The sequence below is a fragment of the Vollenhovia emeryi genome, unplaced genomic scaffold (assembly GCF_000949405.1).
Source record: "Vollenhovia emeryi isolate VEMERY1.0 unplaced genomic scaffold, V.emery_V1.0 DF939194.1, whole genome shotgun sequence".
Classification (NCBI taxonomy): Eukaryota; Metazoa; Arthropoda; class Insecta; order Hymenoptera; family Formicidae; genus Vollenhovia; species Vollenhovia emeryi.
The window spans coordinates 739085-752107 of record NW_011967172.1 but is presented as its reverse complement, the minus strand read 5'-3'; the positions used below and the strand labels follow the sequence as shown (position 1 = coordinate 752107).

The window sequence follows — 13023 nt, the reverse complement described above, 5'->3', positions numbered from 1 at the left end:
ATTGTAGACTGGGACTAAGGCCTTCACACATAAAATTCCGTAAGGACGTAAAACGTAAGCGTAAGAAAATCAACAGGTTGGATTTGCTACTGCTTGCGTCATTGCCTTACGTTCTCGACTGTGATTGGTCGATTTTCTTATGCTTACGTTTTACGTCCTTACGGAATTTTATGTGTGAAGGCCTTTAGCCCGGGTCTACAATGGCCGCGTTCAGCAGACACAACTGTTGAGTGAGCGCTCAGTATGATTGGCTAATACTTTTAGATCCAGCCAATCATGTTAAGAAATCATTGAGCGCTCGTTCAACAGTTGTGTCTGCTGAACGCGGCCATTGGTTAATACTTTTAGATCCAGTCAATCATATTAAGAAATCATTGAGCGCTTACTCAACAGTTGTGTCTGCTGAACGTGGCTAAGGCTGGGTCTACATTGGATGTCGTAAGTCGTGTCGGAAGAAATTGACCAATCACAGTTCATTATTCTCCTTACGGTCGAAGAATAATGAACTGTGATTGGTCAATTTGTTCCGACACGACTTACGACATCCAATGTAGACCCAGCCTTATCCTCCTTACGGTCGAAGAATAATTAACTGTGATTGGTCAATTTCTTCCGACACCATAAGGCTGGATTCAGACTGAACGCGATGAGCGATGAGCGACGAGCGATATCCAATGGGCGTACAGCTTTCCCATGTAACCTGTTCGCCCATTGGATAATCGCTCGTCGCTCATCGCTCATCGCGTTCAGTCTGAATCCAGCCTAAGCCGTAAGAAAGTGATCAATCACAAGCGATTATTCTCCTCACTTGAAGCCCGCTGCAGACGATGCTATTTTTCCTGCTGGATTGCTTGCGATTTACTAAATTACTAGGAATCCTGAGTGCTGAATGGTGCAACGATAGTAATTTATTAGATTGCAAGCAATCCAGCAGGAAAAATAGCATCGTCTGCAGCGGGCTTTAGACTGTGACTGGTCAATTTCTTCCGACACGACTTACGACATCCAATGTAGACCCAGCCTAAAGAATAGACCTTAAGCCTCAATCTCAATCCGTAGTCTGATACGGGCTTTAAGATTTTAATTCGTATTATAAGATTGGCACCATTGCGTTGTGCGCGCCAACTGGTGGAAATAACCTCTGACCTCGGGCGCGTAATCGTCCGGTCGACAGATATTCGACGTTATTTCTTGGCTCGCTCGTGGTTTGATAGAAATGAGTCGTCGGATTCGAACCGCGCTCTAAAAGCACGTGAGTTATGCTATAACAAATGAGCTTTTCGCAGGAGATTGAGATACTTTTTCGGAGCCCATGAATTCGGATCAACAGGTAGCGAGTGCCGGGTCGCGGTCGCCGACCGTGTACGATCGAAAGTATGTGGATTTCGTAGATAATGCATTGAAGGAGGCGGCCGACGATTTCGAGAAAGAGGGCAAATGTACGTTGCTCAGTTACGCCGCTTAACGACCTCTTGCAGCTGCACTTTCTTTCACATTCTTCGATTTATAAACAGAACAGTACAAGCTTGCTTCGGTCTCTCGAACAATATCGCGAATATGAAATGGAGAAATAAATTTTCTCCATTTTTCACATTTTTCCTCTTTACCTCGAAGTAGAAATTACCTCCAATTATTTCACTCGAAGGTATTGATTTTCTTCATTAAATTTTCCTTGTCTGAGAAGTTGGCGACGATACCGAGAACGTTGGAAGGTGCAGCTGACTTGCGGCTATTCTTTGAAGAAGGCCTAATATAAGTGTCAAGCCGCAAGTATCTGTAATGTAATCTGTGGTGATAGTATGAAAAATACTTTCAGTCTCTGATCAGAATCTATTGAAACTATACAAGCTGTTTGACGGAACGTTTGAGAGGGCATTAGATTTGTACGAGCAGCAACGAGTGACACAAATTACCAAGTCTAACGCAATTATAACGGAGCCGTGCAAGAGCGTCGACGAAGCCAGCTGGTTAATGCAAGTTAGAGGACACTCCGGAGCACTGTACACGCTTTTTCCGGAAATAAATTATTGCACTTGCGCCTCTTTCAGGTATAACGTCCCGTATGAATGAATTATTCGCTCAAAAAGCTTGCGCAATTATATCTTACAAAATTTTACACGTAATAAGGAACAATATCTCGGATCTATTGTACGCAAGGTACTACGAAAGATTTTTATTTACAACGTTACAGATGTCAGGTTCTAACAGATCGGTCTGCTTTCACTTGTAAACACGTTTTGGCAGCCTGGCTAGCCAGTGTCGACAAGCAGAAGTTATTGCACCAACAATTAACGAAGAAACAGTTCGACAGTTTACTGTTGTATCAGAGTTCAGACAAACATGGCGACCTCTAACACGGAAGATCACGCGTTGGTCGCAAAAGTGGGATTGACAAATCTAAAGATTGTGATACAATTATTGAAAGCTATCAACTTTAAGGAGGTACTTAGGATGCACTTATGCTAGGACGTAGTCTTTCTTGTAATGATGAGAAATGTATGGCGTGTTATTTAGATAGCTACTTGCCTCTGCAGTGAAAACGGGTTGAAAGTCACGGTCGAAGACGCAAAATGTATGCAGGCCAGCGCGTACATCCCGTCTGCAGTTTTCGACGAGTTCGAGTTGAAAGAGGACACGACATTTTCACTAAGTTTAAACATATTGGTAGAGTGCCTTTGTATGTTCTGGCCTACCTCGCAAGAAGACTCCGTTGCGGTGCAAATGTTTTACAAAGTAAATCCGACATCTCAGTAAAATTGGAATACTGCTCGTCTTGAGTCTCATTTTAAATTAATTTAGGGTCCGAAACAAACGCAATTTAATATAAACTTTTAAATTTCACTTTCCGAGTTGCTAAATCAGAGAAAATATTTTAAAGTTCGTACTGTTTAATGTGGAGCGATATCATTACCATATAGATTATTCATTATAGGGCACCGAGTATCCTGTGAATCTCATTTTAAATTAATTTAGAGTGTCCAAAACAGACGCAATTTAATATAAACTTTTAAATTTTCTTTCCCGAGTTGTACTAAATCAAAGAAAGTATTTTAAAGTTCGTACCGTTTAGTGTTGAGCAATATCAGTAGCATGTCGATTATTCATTATAGGGCACAGGTTATCCTGTGAGCATTATCATTGAAGAGGACGGTGTCATAACAGACTGCTCGTTAAAAACTTTAGAAATAGACGCATTGTTAGACTTTCATCTTGACCCAGAAAACGTCGTAAATAAAGTAGTGTTGCAAACAGAATTATTGAAGGACATCGTGGCCGAGTTAGACCCAACTAGCGAACTAGTCGAGGTATGCAACAAGCGGCTTTGAGATAGCTAGAATGTTGCGTTCGATGGACAAACTTCTTTGAGATATAACGCTTGCATTCTAGTTCCATTTATCGCCGAAGAAACCCTTCTTCAGAATCAGCACGGAAGGTCTAGGCGGTATTTGTCACGTCGACTTGCCGCACGACAGCGATCTAATAGACACGTTTCAGTGTACGTCTACGACAACGTCCAGTTTCAAATTAACGCACATTAAACCGGCGATGAAAGCGTTATCGTGCGCTAACAAAGTCTCCATAAGAATCAATAACACCGGCCTGATGAGTTTTCAGTATATGATTAAAACCGAATGTGGACAGACATGTTACATGGAATATTATGTAAGGTTCTTCATAATGGAAAATTCTACAATCAAATCGTTAATTTAGTACTAATTGATCCTCACAGCACGTATTTCGCATAGTCAGTTATACTTTACGATACAATATCTGGTACGCGATAAAACATTTTGTACATTTCATTTGCAGATTTCTCCATTAATTGATATGGACGTTTAAATGGCGATGAACGGTTAAACTGTGATACGGACGTATCAAGCAAGAGGTAAAATATGTCACGATGTGCGTATTTACGTTCCAAAGGTACTTAATAAATATAATTTAATATATTTTTTTACTCAATAAATTAATAATTATTACATTGCCACGATGTGCTCATATCTCTATCTCGCTCTACGTATAAAACATTAATTTTCACATTAAACACTTTATTTAATAAGCACCCAAACATATTTGAACGTATTTTAATCGCTTCCTTTCTCTCATTCCTTTTAAACGTTTTAGACTTGTTTTAAATAATAGAGATTTGATTTCGTTACATATATATAGCGAGGATCGGGAAATGTTTATAATGAAAACACATACATATATTTCCAGTAGTCATTATTATTCGTAGAAAAAAAAAGCAAACATTATTCATAGAATAGGTAATACAGCGATTGCTGTATGTGGAACATAATTCGCTGACGGTATCACATATTTCATTACGTAATACGCGATACACGAATAGAAAATGTGCACAACAGATGGCTTATTTACGCTGCGGTTCTCGTACGATGCGTCCATTTTACGAACGCATACGTGTCAAATACATGAATTTCCACTGCGTAGAAAACGTAAGTTTTGTAGCTTTTGTAAATTAAACTTCAAACGTGGCTGATATTTAGCTTTGTATATATGTCAATATACATATATATAAAATCTAACACCAAGTGTTAGCATATATCTTCTTATATTTACGCTCAAGCGAGATTTCAGACGATAATTTACACGGTCCTGGAATACTTTTAGAAGCACCTGTGTGAGATTGTGCACGCCCTCAGCTTTAGTAGTGGACTCCTATTCCTGAAGCTTGTATACCCTCGTGCATACTATGTCATCGACCTTCATGATCTGCAACAGAAATAGCGCGCGGTTACCGGTTAATATTTGATAGCGGCAGACCACGCACCGGTAACGGTAATCTCTCGGAATTAATAATAGCAGGTTTCTACAAGTACGAGAGAGAGAGAAAAAGAGTGCGGGAATTATTCCTGCGCCGGTGTCTCACGGTATTAGCGCGTATCGCCAGACGGATCAATGGATCTTTATTGGCACCGTTTCGGAGCTCGGTAGCTGTAGAATTGTACGTGTCACGAACAGGAGGAGCGCACGCGATAATTGGCCGGACATTTGACGAATCATTACAACATTAGCCGCTCGTGCAACGGTCCCTCCCGGGCACCGGCGTTCCTCCACGTAGCTTTTATACTTTAATCGGGCAACTCCTGCGCCCGCATCAGCCGAGACGAATCAAAGTTCAAGTGTTTAGAGAGGAAGGATGCGCGCACGCACGACAGACGCGTCTTCGTGTCATTTCTATACGTACGATATAACTCGCCTTCTTGCCACATCGCAACCCGGGTTCGCAGGCTTGATGGGGGGGCATTTAAAGCGATACCACGTCACGCGAACGTAATAATGGCTTTGTCAATTCATCGCAAAAAATTACTTTGTTCAATTCTTGCACGCTCATCTCGCGCTCGTCGGGGAACGTGGGATTATTTCATTGTTGTGTAAACTGTTATTTAATTTAGCTGTCGCCACGTCGCCGTGGACGGCCCAAAGCCGCGACGAAACGTGCAATTTGTATAATTTATTCGCGGATCGTTAATTAAGTACCGCGATTCTCGATGTAATAATCAAAATTGCACGAGTGAACACGACTCTTTCTCTCGGGATTTACTTCAGTTCTCGTCACGGCTAATCTCCCGCGTGCACCGAACATTGAAGTACATATTTTAAGCCGAATCGTGGTAAACATGCCGCCTGTGTGCGTTAACGTTGATAACGTTGCCAGCCGTTTCGTAAGAAATGCTAATACAAGGTGACTAATCTCGCAAACTTATCATATTTATAAGACACGTCTATAGAAACAAGAGACATTTCTTGCTTAGTGTTTACCGGCTGAAGGACAGCGTTACCTTCCTGCTAACTTTCAATAGCGTTAATAATAAATAGTCGCACAGCTTGATCAAAATGGGGCTCGTTTCGCGAGTGAATGATTCATACAAAATCGAGATCAATTTTAAACGTCGGAAGCAATCGAGCAATTAATGAAAAGTAATAATTAATCAAACTTAGAGGTTCGCTCCAAGAAACTACTAATAGCATCTATTTATAGAGATCTTTTACTTTTAATCGCGCTTATCGCATGCGAGCGAGTGCAGGATCAGGTTGATCCTTCCGAGAAAACCGTGCTTACCGCCTTCATCTCCGTGGCGTTGAATTCCCTCTCGATTGTGGTGTCCTTCTCGCCTTTTTGCACCTGCACGAGTTTGTTACCGTCCATAGTGCAGACGCTCTTCACCTTCCTGCCGTCCGCGGTCTCCTCGTCGAACTCCTCGCCGAGCTTGAACTTGATCTCGGTGTTCTTGAAGGGGCTGGTCGTTTTCAGGGTGTACAGTCCGTCTTTCTCCGTCAGCTCGACGACGGGGCTAACGGTGCTGCCCATTTTCCGCGTCACCATACCCACGCCTGAAAGAAGACGCACAGGTTTCAAAAATCGCCCCTTATCCGCCCCGCGTTGCGTTCGTGTCGCGCGGCTGAGCCCTCGTCTCCTCGCGTTTATCAATTGCCATCCTTGAAAAGCACACGTCCTGGAACTCCTACTTTGCTCGCAAGTTCACAACTTGAATTCGGTGAACGCGAACAAAGAGGAAGGTAGAATCGCGCAGTTAACGAGAAGCGCGTCCACCGTTGTGACGTATCGGACTCGATTAAGATAATTTCGAAATCACGTATCTATCCGAGTCCACTCGAAGTTAAACGGGAAATGAATATTTTATCTGCCGGCACTTCTGAAACGCGTCCCCTCCCCTCTCTCTGTCTCTTTCGGACACTAGGATCGGTATTCATACCATCAGTTTTGAATTTGTCTAAAGATGCTGAATGGAATATTTCATTGGCTACGGAGTGGCTAAAGATGATCTTAAGACAGTCTTGAAATATAAGACTATAAATACCGGCCCGGGTTTCCCTGCAGTATACACGAGGAATCACCAATGTCTTCCCATTTTCATGTATATGCAAAATGTATAAATGCGTCGATATGTGCACGAATTCATGTGGAGAGGCATCAGTGATTCCTAGGCCGGTATTCATAGTCGAATCTGATATTCAAGACCGTCTTGAATTTACCTAAGGATGCTGCATGAAACATTTCATTGGCTACGGAGTGTCTAAAGATGATCTTAAGACAGTCTTGAATAAAAGATCTGACTATGTACATACAATCCAGAGGCCATCGGGTTCTCGATTGTCACGGAAAAAATCTATTCCTGGTAAAAAAGGATGGTAAAAAATTCGTGCGCGGAAAAAAACGCGTATGAAGTTCGCCGAATGTAAAAATTGATCAGGACACCTATCGTGGAAATGTTCGGAATTGTTCAATTATTTCCTAGATTTCTACTTATTGTTTTCTATGGAATCCACTCCGACGATAGGTACTTTCAAATTAATTTCTCCCGAAAAAAAAAGCAGATTTGTGTGCACCTAGTCTCACCTAAGGCTTTCATGTACTCGTCGAACTTATCGCTCGACTGGAGCTTGTAACGCTTGCCCAGGATACCGGTTAGTAGTTCCGACGCCATCGTTCGATCTATCACCGACCACTGCACGAACGGGACTGACTAGCGGCCCGGCCGGTTTGCATGCCTCATGCCCGGCTTCTGCGATTGATTAGACTTTATATCGTAGGTAGAACGAGGGGCTTATCGTCGGCGGAACTCGGTTGAAAACTGCGGAACGAGAGAAGTAAACTTTGAAGTTTGACCCACCCGTTCGCGCTATTTATAGACACCGTGAATTATCACCCGCGAGTGACATCACGTTATGAACATTGCGTACACGTGGCCGCATTCGACGAGAGACGTTTCTCTCGTCATAGATGGAAATCTCCTTTTCGACCAGCGTTTTCTCTTGAAGCTAGAATCGGACGTAGTCGTTTACGAAAATAATCGATCGTCAATGGGAAACGTTTATCTGCGAAATGTCAAGGTCCATTCGTCATCCTAGCCGATTGCAACACGTAGTCTGATTTAACAAATTAGCCACGATTCTTTTATCGCGGAGCTCTCGCGAGGGCGATTATCTGCTATCCGCGAGGAAATAATCGTCGATTCGACCAAGAGGCTCGCGAAGACTCGCGCTCGACGGCGAACGTGCCGCGGCGGGCCGTTCCTTTGGGTGACCTCGACAGAAAAAAAAAACCCGAAGCACTCTTATCGCGCCGCCAGGTGATAACGAAATAGCAGGTCTACGCTTGGATCGCGCGAGTGTCGCTTATCGATCTCGCCGCCTCGGCCGCGCGGTTCTCGGAAAAGTGGAAAAGGCCACAAGGAGCGACTTGCCGGCGACGCGATCGCGCGGCGGCGACGCGTCGTCGGAAGACGCGTCTAGACTCGCTCTCTTATTTAATTTCCGGCGAACCGCTCTCCCGAAGATTACCGTAACGACCTAGAGCGGGGGAGTGGGAAACGTCTATCCGCCCGTCAACGGTTCTGCTACCGAAGTACCGACTTGTCTCGTGCCGACGTACAATTTACGATCGCACCTCGCTACAAGCCGCGCACTTGGGCGCGTAACAGTGGCGTCGAAAAAAAAAATGTAACGCACGATTATCCCGCAGGGACGGCTGATCCGCATCCGGCCATCTGGACTTGGCGAACCCACGGACCCGAGCTCGATATACTCTCGCGCATGCCACGCACGCATTTCTGTAAACGATAGCCAGAGGTGTGACGTTTTGATGTTACTTTACGGCACTCTTTGCGTTTGGTTCTTTTTCCGGATTTTGCATTATTTTGATAATGTTTTTGATAACGCCGTGTGGTCAGAGGTGGGCAGGGCTTCAATAAGACGGACTTGGGACTTCGAACTGTTACTTCAGAAAGAGGCAAAGAACGAATTAAGCTAAGCTCAAAGCTAAACGACGTTGGCGAAACTCGGCCTTGATGTTTTGATCGAACAATTTACGATATTTATTAAGGCTAAACTTGTGTTAAAAAATTCAACATATTAAAATAGCATGCAACAAATTACTGAAATTACATCCTATTCAGGCTGTAAAACAGTAACATGTCTAAAAAATTAACAAAAACTAGTCTTAGGCATAAATCTCTTTGGTTTAGAACACAACGTTGACGTTAGAAATGTTTACTAAGGAAATTTGCGATTTTTGACGTTATTTGGACGCTATTTTGCGTCATTTTACGTTTTAAAACGTGTTAAAACGAAGTTGGAGACTCCAAAGTGTAAAGAAATGACATTAAAAACGTTCCTGGGGCATTTTGCGATATTTTGCGTGTAAAGATAATATTAAAATGTCACACCTCTAACGATAGCAATAGCCAGCGAACACACCAGTTACTTTACATGGATACAATTTCCCGCTCAACAAGATAAACGTAATGTGACGTATATTGTACGTGACAGTTGGAGAAAAGTCCCTTGTTATGCGATAGGATCTTAATATAAGAGAGCGGAGTTTCTGCTAAATTAATAGGCGTCGTCTGTTGGTGCCACCACGAATTTATGGCCCTTGGAGTGACATCTGTTTAGTGGGAAAATTGACCGTTAGATCGTGTAATCGTTGCGAGAAAAGATTTGTGACTGAGTTTGGACGTTGAAAACCTACTATCTCATAATGGAGGGCTTTCCTCTACATTGTTGACTAGGTAATATTGTTATATAAAGCCAACGACACACGATACCATTTTGCCCACTGAGTTACTTGCGAGAGCCAATCGGGATCTGGCTTCGAGTCGCCTGATCTCTGCGTCCTTATTGGTCTTAGTAGGAAATGTAGTATCGTGTGCCGATTATATGCAACGTTATCTAGGTTGTTTAGTTTATCTCCAAGTCCATAAACATCAGATAAGCGGATAAACTTATCAGTCTCGCTGAAAGCAATAACAGCGTTCTCTTCGGTATTAAAAACAAAATCGAGTGCTTTTTAGTCCAAAGGTGTCTCTGCTTCCAGGAACGGAATCTGAACGCGATTTCCGTTACCCAACAGGATGACACACGATTGATGAGCAAACTTTGTATCGGCACGAATGCCGTACAATGCGCGCTCGCGTGATTCGACTGACAATCACGGGATTTATTAATCCCGTTGGTGAATTAATTCAAGTGTTAAATTAGACCGCAATCAGGCAGTCCGCGGCGCACGGTCGAAATTAAGATCGAGGTCAGGTCGTTGTACGCGGAGGTGAGGGGGCGTAATTTAACGTATTAAAATTGATTAACCGCCCGGGCTTCATTGATATCTCGCTGATGCATAAGCGAGTTTAGCGGCTAATTAACCAATTAGGCGGTGCGCTCACGTTGTTCGCACTTGCGGGCGGTTTCGCTCGCGGATCGAGATGGTAAATGCGAACCAAGTTGCAGATCGCGCGCGACTCTCTCGCGACTGTCCGCCAAAATTGGTATCGTTCTCCATTGCCACTCCTCGAAATTCCGTGATCGAGAGAAACGTCCGAGGGCCTGTGATGTTTACCCCGCGCCTTCCACATATCAGCCACGTGCGCGTGCTTGTTCACGTTTCGTACACGCATGCGAGATCGCCGACGTTGCCGGCCTCGCCACGCGAGCGTGTACACGGAACAGAGCTAACGACAGATCTCGTCACGATAATAATACGGCCTGCCGTGCAATCGTGTCCGCCGCTTTCTTAAGAGAGCAATTTACATCGCGCGGCGCCCCGGTAAGTACGTCGCCCGCGAGAGATTCCACTTGCGCTCTACGCACCTGCCAATGTTTTATCATACGCGGGCTCTTGATGACTTTATCAGTTGCCTCCTCTATAATTTGCAACGATAGACTCGGAGGTTCGTTAAAGATTCATATGCCAAATGAGATTATCTTAAAGAGACCTGTCCGCAATCTACGACTTCCTAGAAAAAGTCTTTCCTGCACGATTGCGTGCCCGCGTCTCGTCTTCCTCTTGTGCAATCTCTGCTCGTGTGCACAAGAAAAATGACAAGGAAAATTGGAGAATAATTCTTGCTCTGCTTCTCACAAAAATGTGCAATCTGAGGAGATGAAGAACCGCCGACAAGTGACGTATAAATTGTATAAAATATTATAGAGAAAATTGTATAGTCCAATTGCGATTTTACTTTCTGTAAACCAACGCAAACGGTCATTTATCTCAGAATTGTTATTTTTATTACTAGTAGAATTCTTGTAATGTTTCTTATGTGCCGCACAACACGGAGAATGCTCGGGGAACAAAAATACGTGTACAAAACACACTTGTGTAAAAATAGAGGAAGGTCCTCCATTATGAGATAGGATTCTAGTATGAGACAGCAGGTCTTCAATCGCAAATCTTTTCTCGCAACGATTACGCAATCAATGAATTTTCCACTAAACAGATCTCGCCCCACGGGCAATAAATTCATGGCGGAACCAACAGACGACGCCTATTAAGGGGACGCTGGAGTGATTCTGCACTTTTGCACCTTTACCTAGAAACTATCAGTTCACGGAAACACTTGTGTAATATACAAATTAAGTGGCTAACGTGTACAGATCGAAAGCAATTTGCTATTCCGGCTAAATTAAAGGACAACATGGCACCACTGAAACTAAGTTTGTAAATCTAATAAGAAATAAGTATGTTACTCACTGTTATTTCTTATTAGACTTACAAACTTAGTTTCAATGATGCCATGTTGTTCTTTAATTTAGCCGGAATAGCAAGCAGCTTTCGATCTGGACACGTAAGCCACTTAATTCGTATATCACACAAATGTTTCCGCGAAACAGCAGCATGGTATCGTTGAAATTAAGTTTAGAAGCTTAACAAAAAAATCTATTCCCTCGAATACCTAACCTATAACTTATTCGAGTGAATAGACTTCGTGTTGAGCTCCTAAACTTAATTTCAACGATACCACGCTGTTCTTTCACTTAATCTGAACAGTGGGACACTGTCGGCCTGTACACAAAAGCCACACAATTTGTATATTATACAAATGTTTTCATGAATTGGCAGTTCTAGGAGCAAAAGGTGCAGAATCACTCCCAGCATTCCCTTAATTTAACGGAAACCCCGATATCCCATATTAGGATCCCATCTCGTAATCGGGGACTTTCCTCTACGTATGCAAACGCATTCACGTGCATAAAAATATGCACGGTACGGCAAATTACAGGTCGTCCGAAGCGGACCTCATCCTTTTCCTCGTCGGGAACGAGCGAGACGGAACTCCTTCTAGATTTCTATCGTTAACAGAACCGCGCAATTTTGTCGCATTTAACGATAATGAGGCGTTCGCGGTCAATACCGAACACCGAGTGATATAATCCAAGGTCTTCGGGAAACCGCGACGGCGAATAGCATAGGAAGAGCCTCGTTAAGTATTGCGCAACGCTCGATATCCGGGTTGTCCAGGATACAAGAGATCCGCGGGGGAAATTACTCGCGCGAACGTAAAATCGGGAGACTGGAATTTTAACGATGGCGCACGACAAAGAACGTCCAGCGACACGTCACCAGGTGAGAAACCTCGAGCGGGTCGAACCGCGAAATCGCAACGTGTCGCCGCTCGAGTTTTCCCGACGCCGATCACGCGCACGTTCTAAATTAACGTTTCCGCTGCACTTTGAACGGCGACGAGGCCGGTGCCAAGAGGCCGGGCGTTCGATTACGTACCGAGCTCCTTCATGAACTCGTCGAAATTCTCGCTGCTGAAGAGCTTGTAACGCTTCCCAAGGAACTCGCTCGACATGGCGAATCACCGGTGGAAGGACGAGACACGTGGAGAACGTGGAAAGAGAGAAAGAGGCGAGGATGGATCGGCGGCGACCGGAACGTCAGTCGGTGCAACCGGGAGACTCTTCAGACACCTCTCGGCCGATCGGCGCGATTACAAGAACAGAACTGAGCGGGAACCTCGGGATTGAGGAGCGTGCGAGCGCGAAAACTCAGTCTCCCCGAAGCTGCTCATCTCTCTCGCTCTCTATGTTTAGCTCTCCTTCCTCGTCCCACCTGCGACCCGTCGCTCGCTTGTTCCGCTATCGACACCGAGGGTCGCGCTCCCTCTCACCATACTTCCTCCTTCCCCTCCCGCTCGGAGCCGCCCTTTTCCCCGCTCGTTAAACCGCTGCGTCTCTCTCGGCTCTCGGGCGGCC

General features: G+C 44.2%; 3 protein-coding genes across 5 annotated transcripts; 2 read left to right on the top strand and 1 right to left on the bottom strand.

Annotated features, from left to right (window-relative positions):
• Window positions 1-1082: 1082 nt before the first annotated feature.
• Window positions 1083-2377, top strand: LOC105562144 (zinc finger SWIM domain-containing protein 7-like). Its single transcript, XM_012012715.1, has 3 exons — window positions 1083-1439; window positions 1817-2048; window positions 2192-2377. The coding sequence occupies exons 1-3, from the start codon at window positions 1313-1315 to the stop codon at window positions 2352-2354; spliced, it is 522 nt and encodes a 173-aa protein (XP_011868105.1). The 5' UTR covers window positions 1083-1312; the 3' UTR covers window positions 2355-2377.
• LOC105562145 (cell cycle checkpoint protein RAD1-like) lies at window positions 2321-4073 on the top strand. 2 transcript variants are annotated; one of them, XM_012012716.1, is made up of 5 exons: window positions 2321-2442; window positions 2515-2733; window positions 3111-3305; window positions 3388-3663; window positions 3811-4073. In XM_012012716.1, the coding sequence occupies exons 1-5, from the start codon at window positions 2341-2343 to the stop codon at window positions 3838-3840; spliced, it is 822 nt and encodes a 273-aa protein (XP_011868106.1). In that variant the 5' UTR covers window positions 2321-2340; the 3' UTR covers window positions 3841-4073. The 2 variants fall into 2 exon arrangements, with proteins under 2 accessions (XP_011868106.1, XP_011868107.1); XM_012012717.1 differs by having other exon boundaries at window positions 2360-2442; window positions 2535-2733.
• A 134-nt stretch (window positions 4074-4207) lies between these two features.
• On the bottom strand, window positions 4208-12839 carry LOC105562143 (fatty acid-binding protein, muscle). Of its 2 annotated transcripts, none has more exons than XM_012012714.1 (3): window positions 12545-12839; window positions 6086-6357; window positions 4208-4734 (listed from the first exon to the last, which is right to left on the bottom strand). In XM_012012714.1, exons 1-3 carry the CDS (start codon window positions 12618-12620, stop codon window positions 4681-4683), a joined length of 402 nt encoding a protein of 133 aa, XP_011868104.1. In that variant the 5' UTR covers window positions 12621-12839; the 3' UTR covers window positions 4208-4680. The 2 variants fall into 2 exon arrangements, with proteins under 2 accessions (XP_011868104.1, XP_011868103.1); XM_012012713.1 differs by lacking the exon at window positions 12545-12839 and adding an exon at window positions 7385-7572.
• Window positions 12840-13023: the final 184 nt, after the last annotated feature.

Excerpts from the sequence above, each read along its gene's own strand:
- LOC105562144 (XM_012012715.1), top strand. The coding sequence starts at position 1,313 with ATGAATTCGGATCAACAGGTAGCGAGTGCCGGGTCGCGGTCGCCGACC. Across the intron at positions 1,440-1,816 it reads TTTCGAGAAAGAGGGCAAAT|TCTCTGATCAGAATCTATTG; the intron begins GTACGTTGCTCA and ends AAATACTTTCAG. Across the intron at positions 2,049-2,191 it reads TGCACTTGCGCCTCTTTCAG|ATGTCAGGTTCTAACAGATC; the intron begins GTATAACGTCCC and ends ACAACGTTACAG.
- LOC105562143 (XM_012012713.1), bottom strand. The coding sequence starts at position 7,472 with ATGGCGTCGGAACTACTAACCGGTATCCTGGGCAAGCGTTACAAGCTC. Across the intron at positions 6,358-7,384 it reads CGAGTACATGAAAGCCTTAG|GCGTGGGTATGGTGACGCGG; the intron begins GTGAGACTAGGT and ends GTCTTCTTTCAG. Across the intron at positions 4,735-6,085 it reads ACGCCACGGAGATGAAGGCG|ATCATGAAGGTCGATGACAT; the intron begins GTAAGCACGGTT and ends TTTCTGTTGCAG.
- LOC105562145 (XM_012012716.1), top strand. The coding sequence starts at position 2,341 with ATGGCGACCTCTAACACGGAAGATCACGCGTTGGTCGCAAAAGTGGGA. Across the intron at positions 2,443-2,514 it reads AAGCTATCAACTTTAAGGAG|ATAGCTACTTGCCTCTGCAG; the intron begins GTACTTAGGATG and ends CGTGTTATTTAG. Across the intron at positions 2,734-3,110 it reads CGGTGCAAATGTTTTACAAA|GGCACAGGTTATCCTGTGAG; the intron begins GTAAATCCGACA and ends TATTCATTATAG.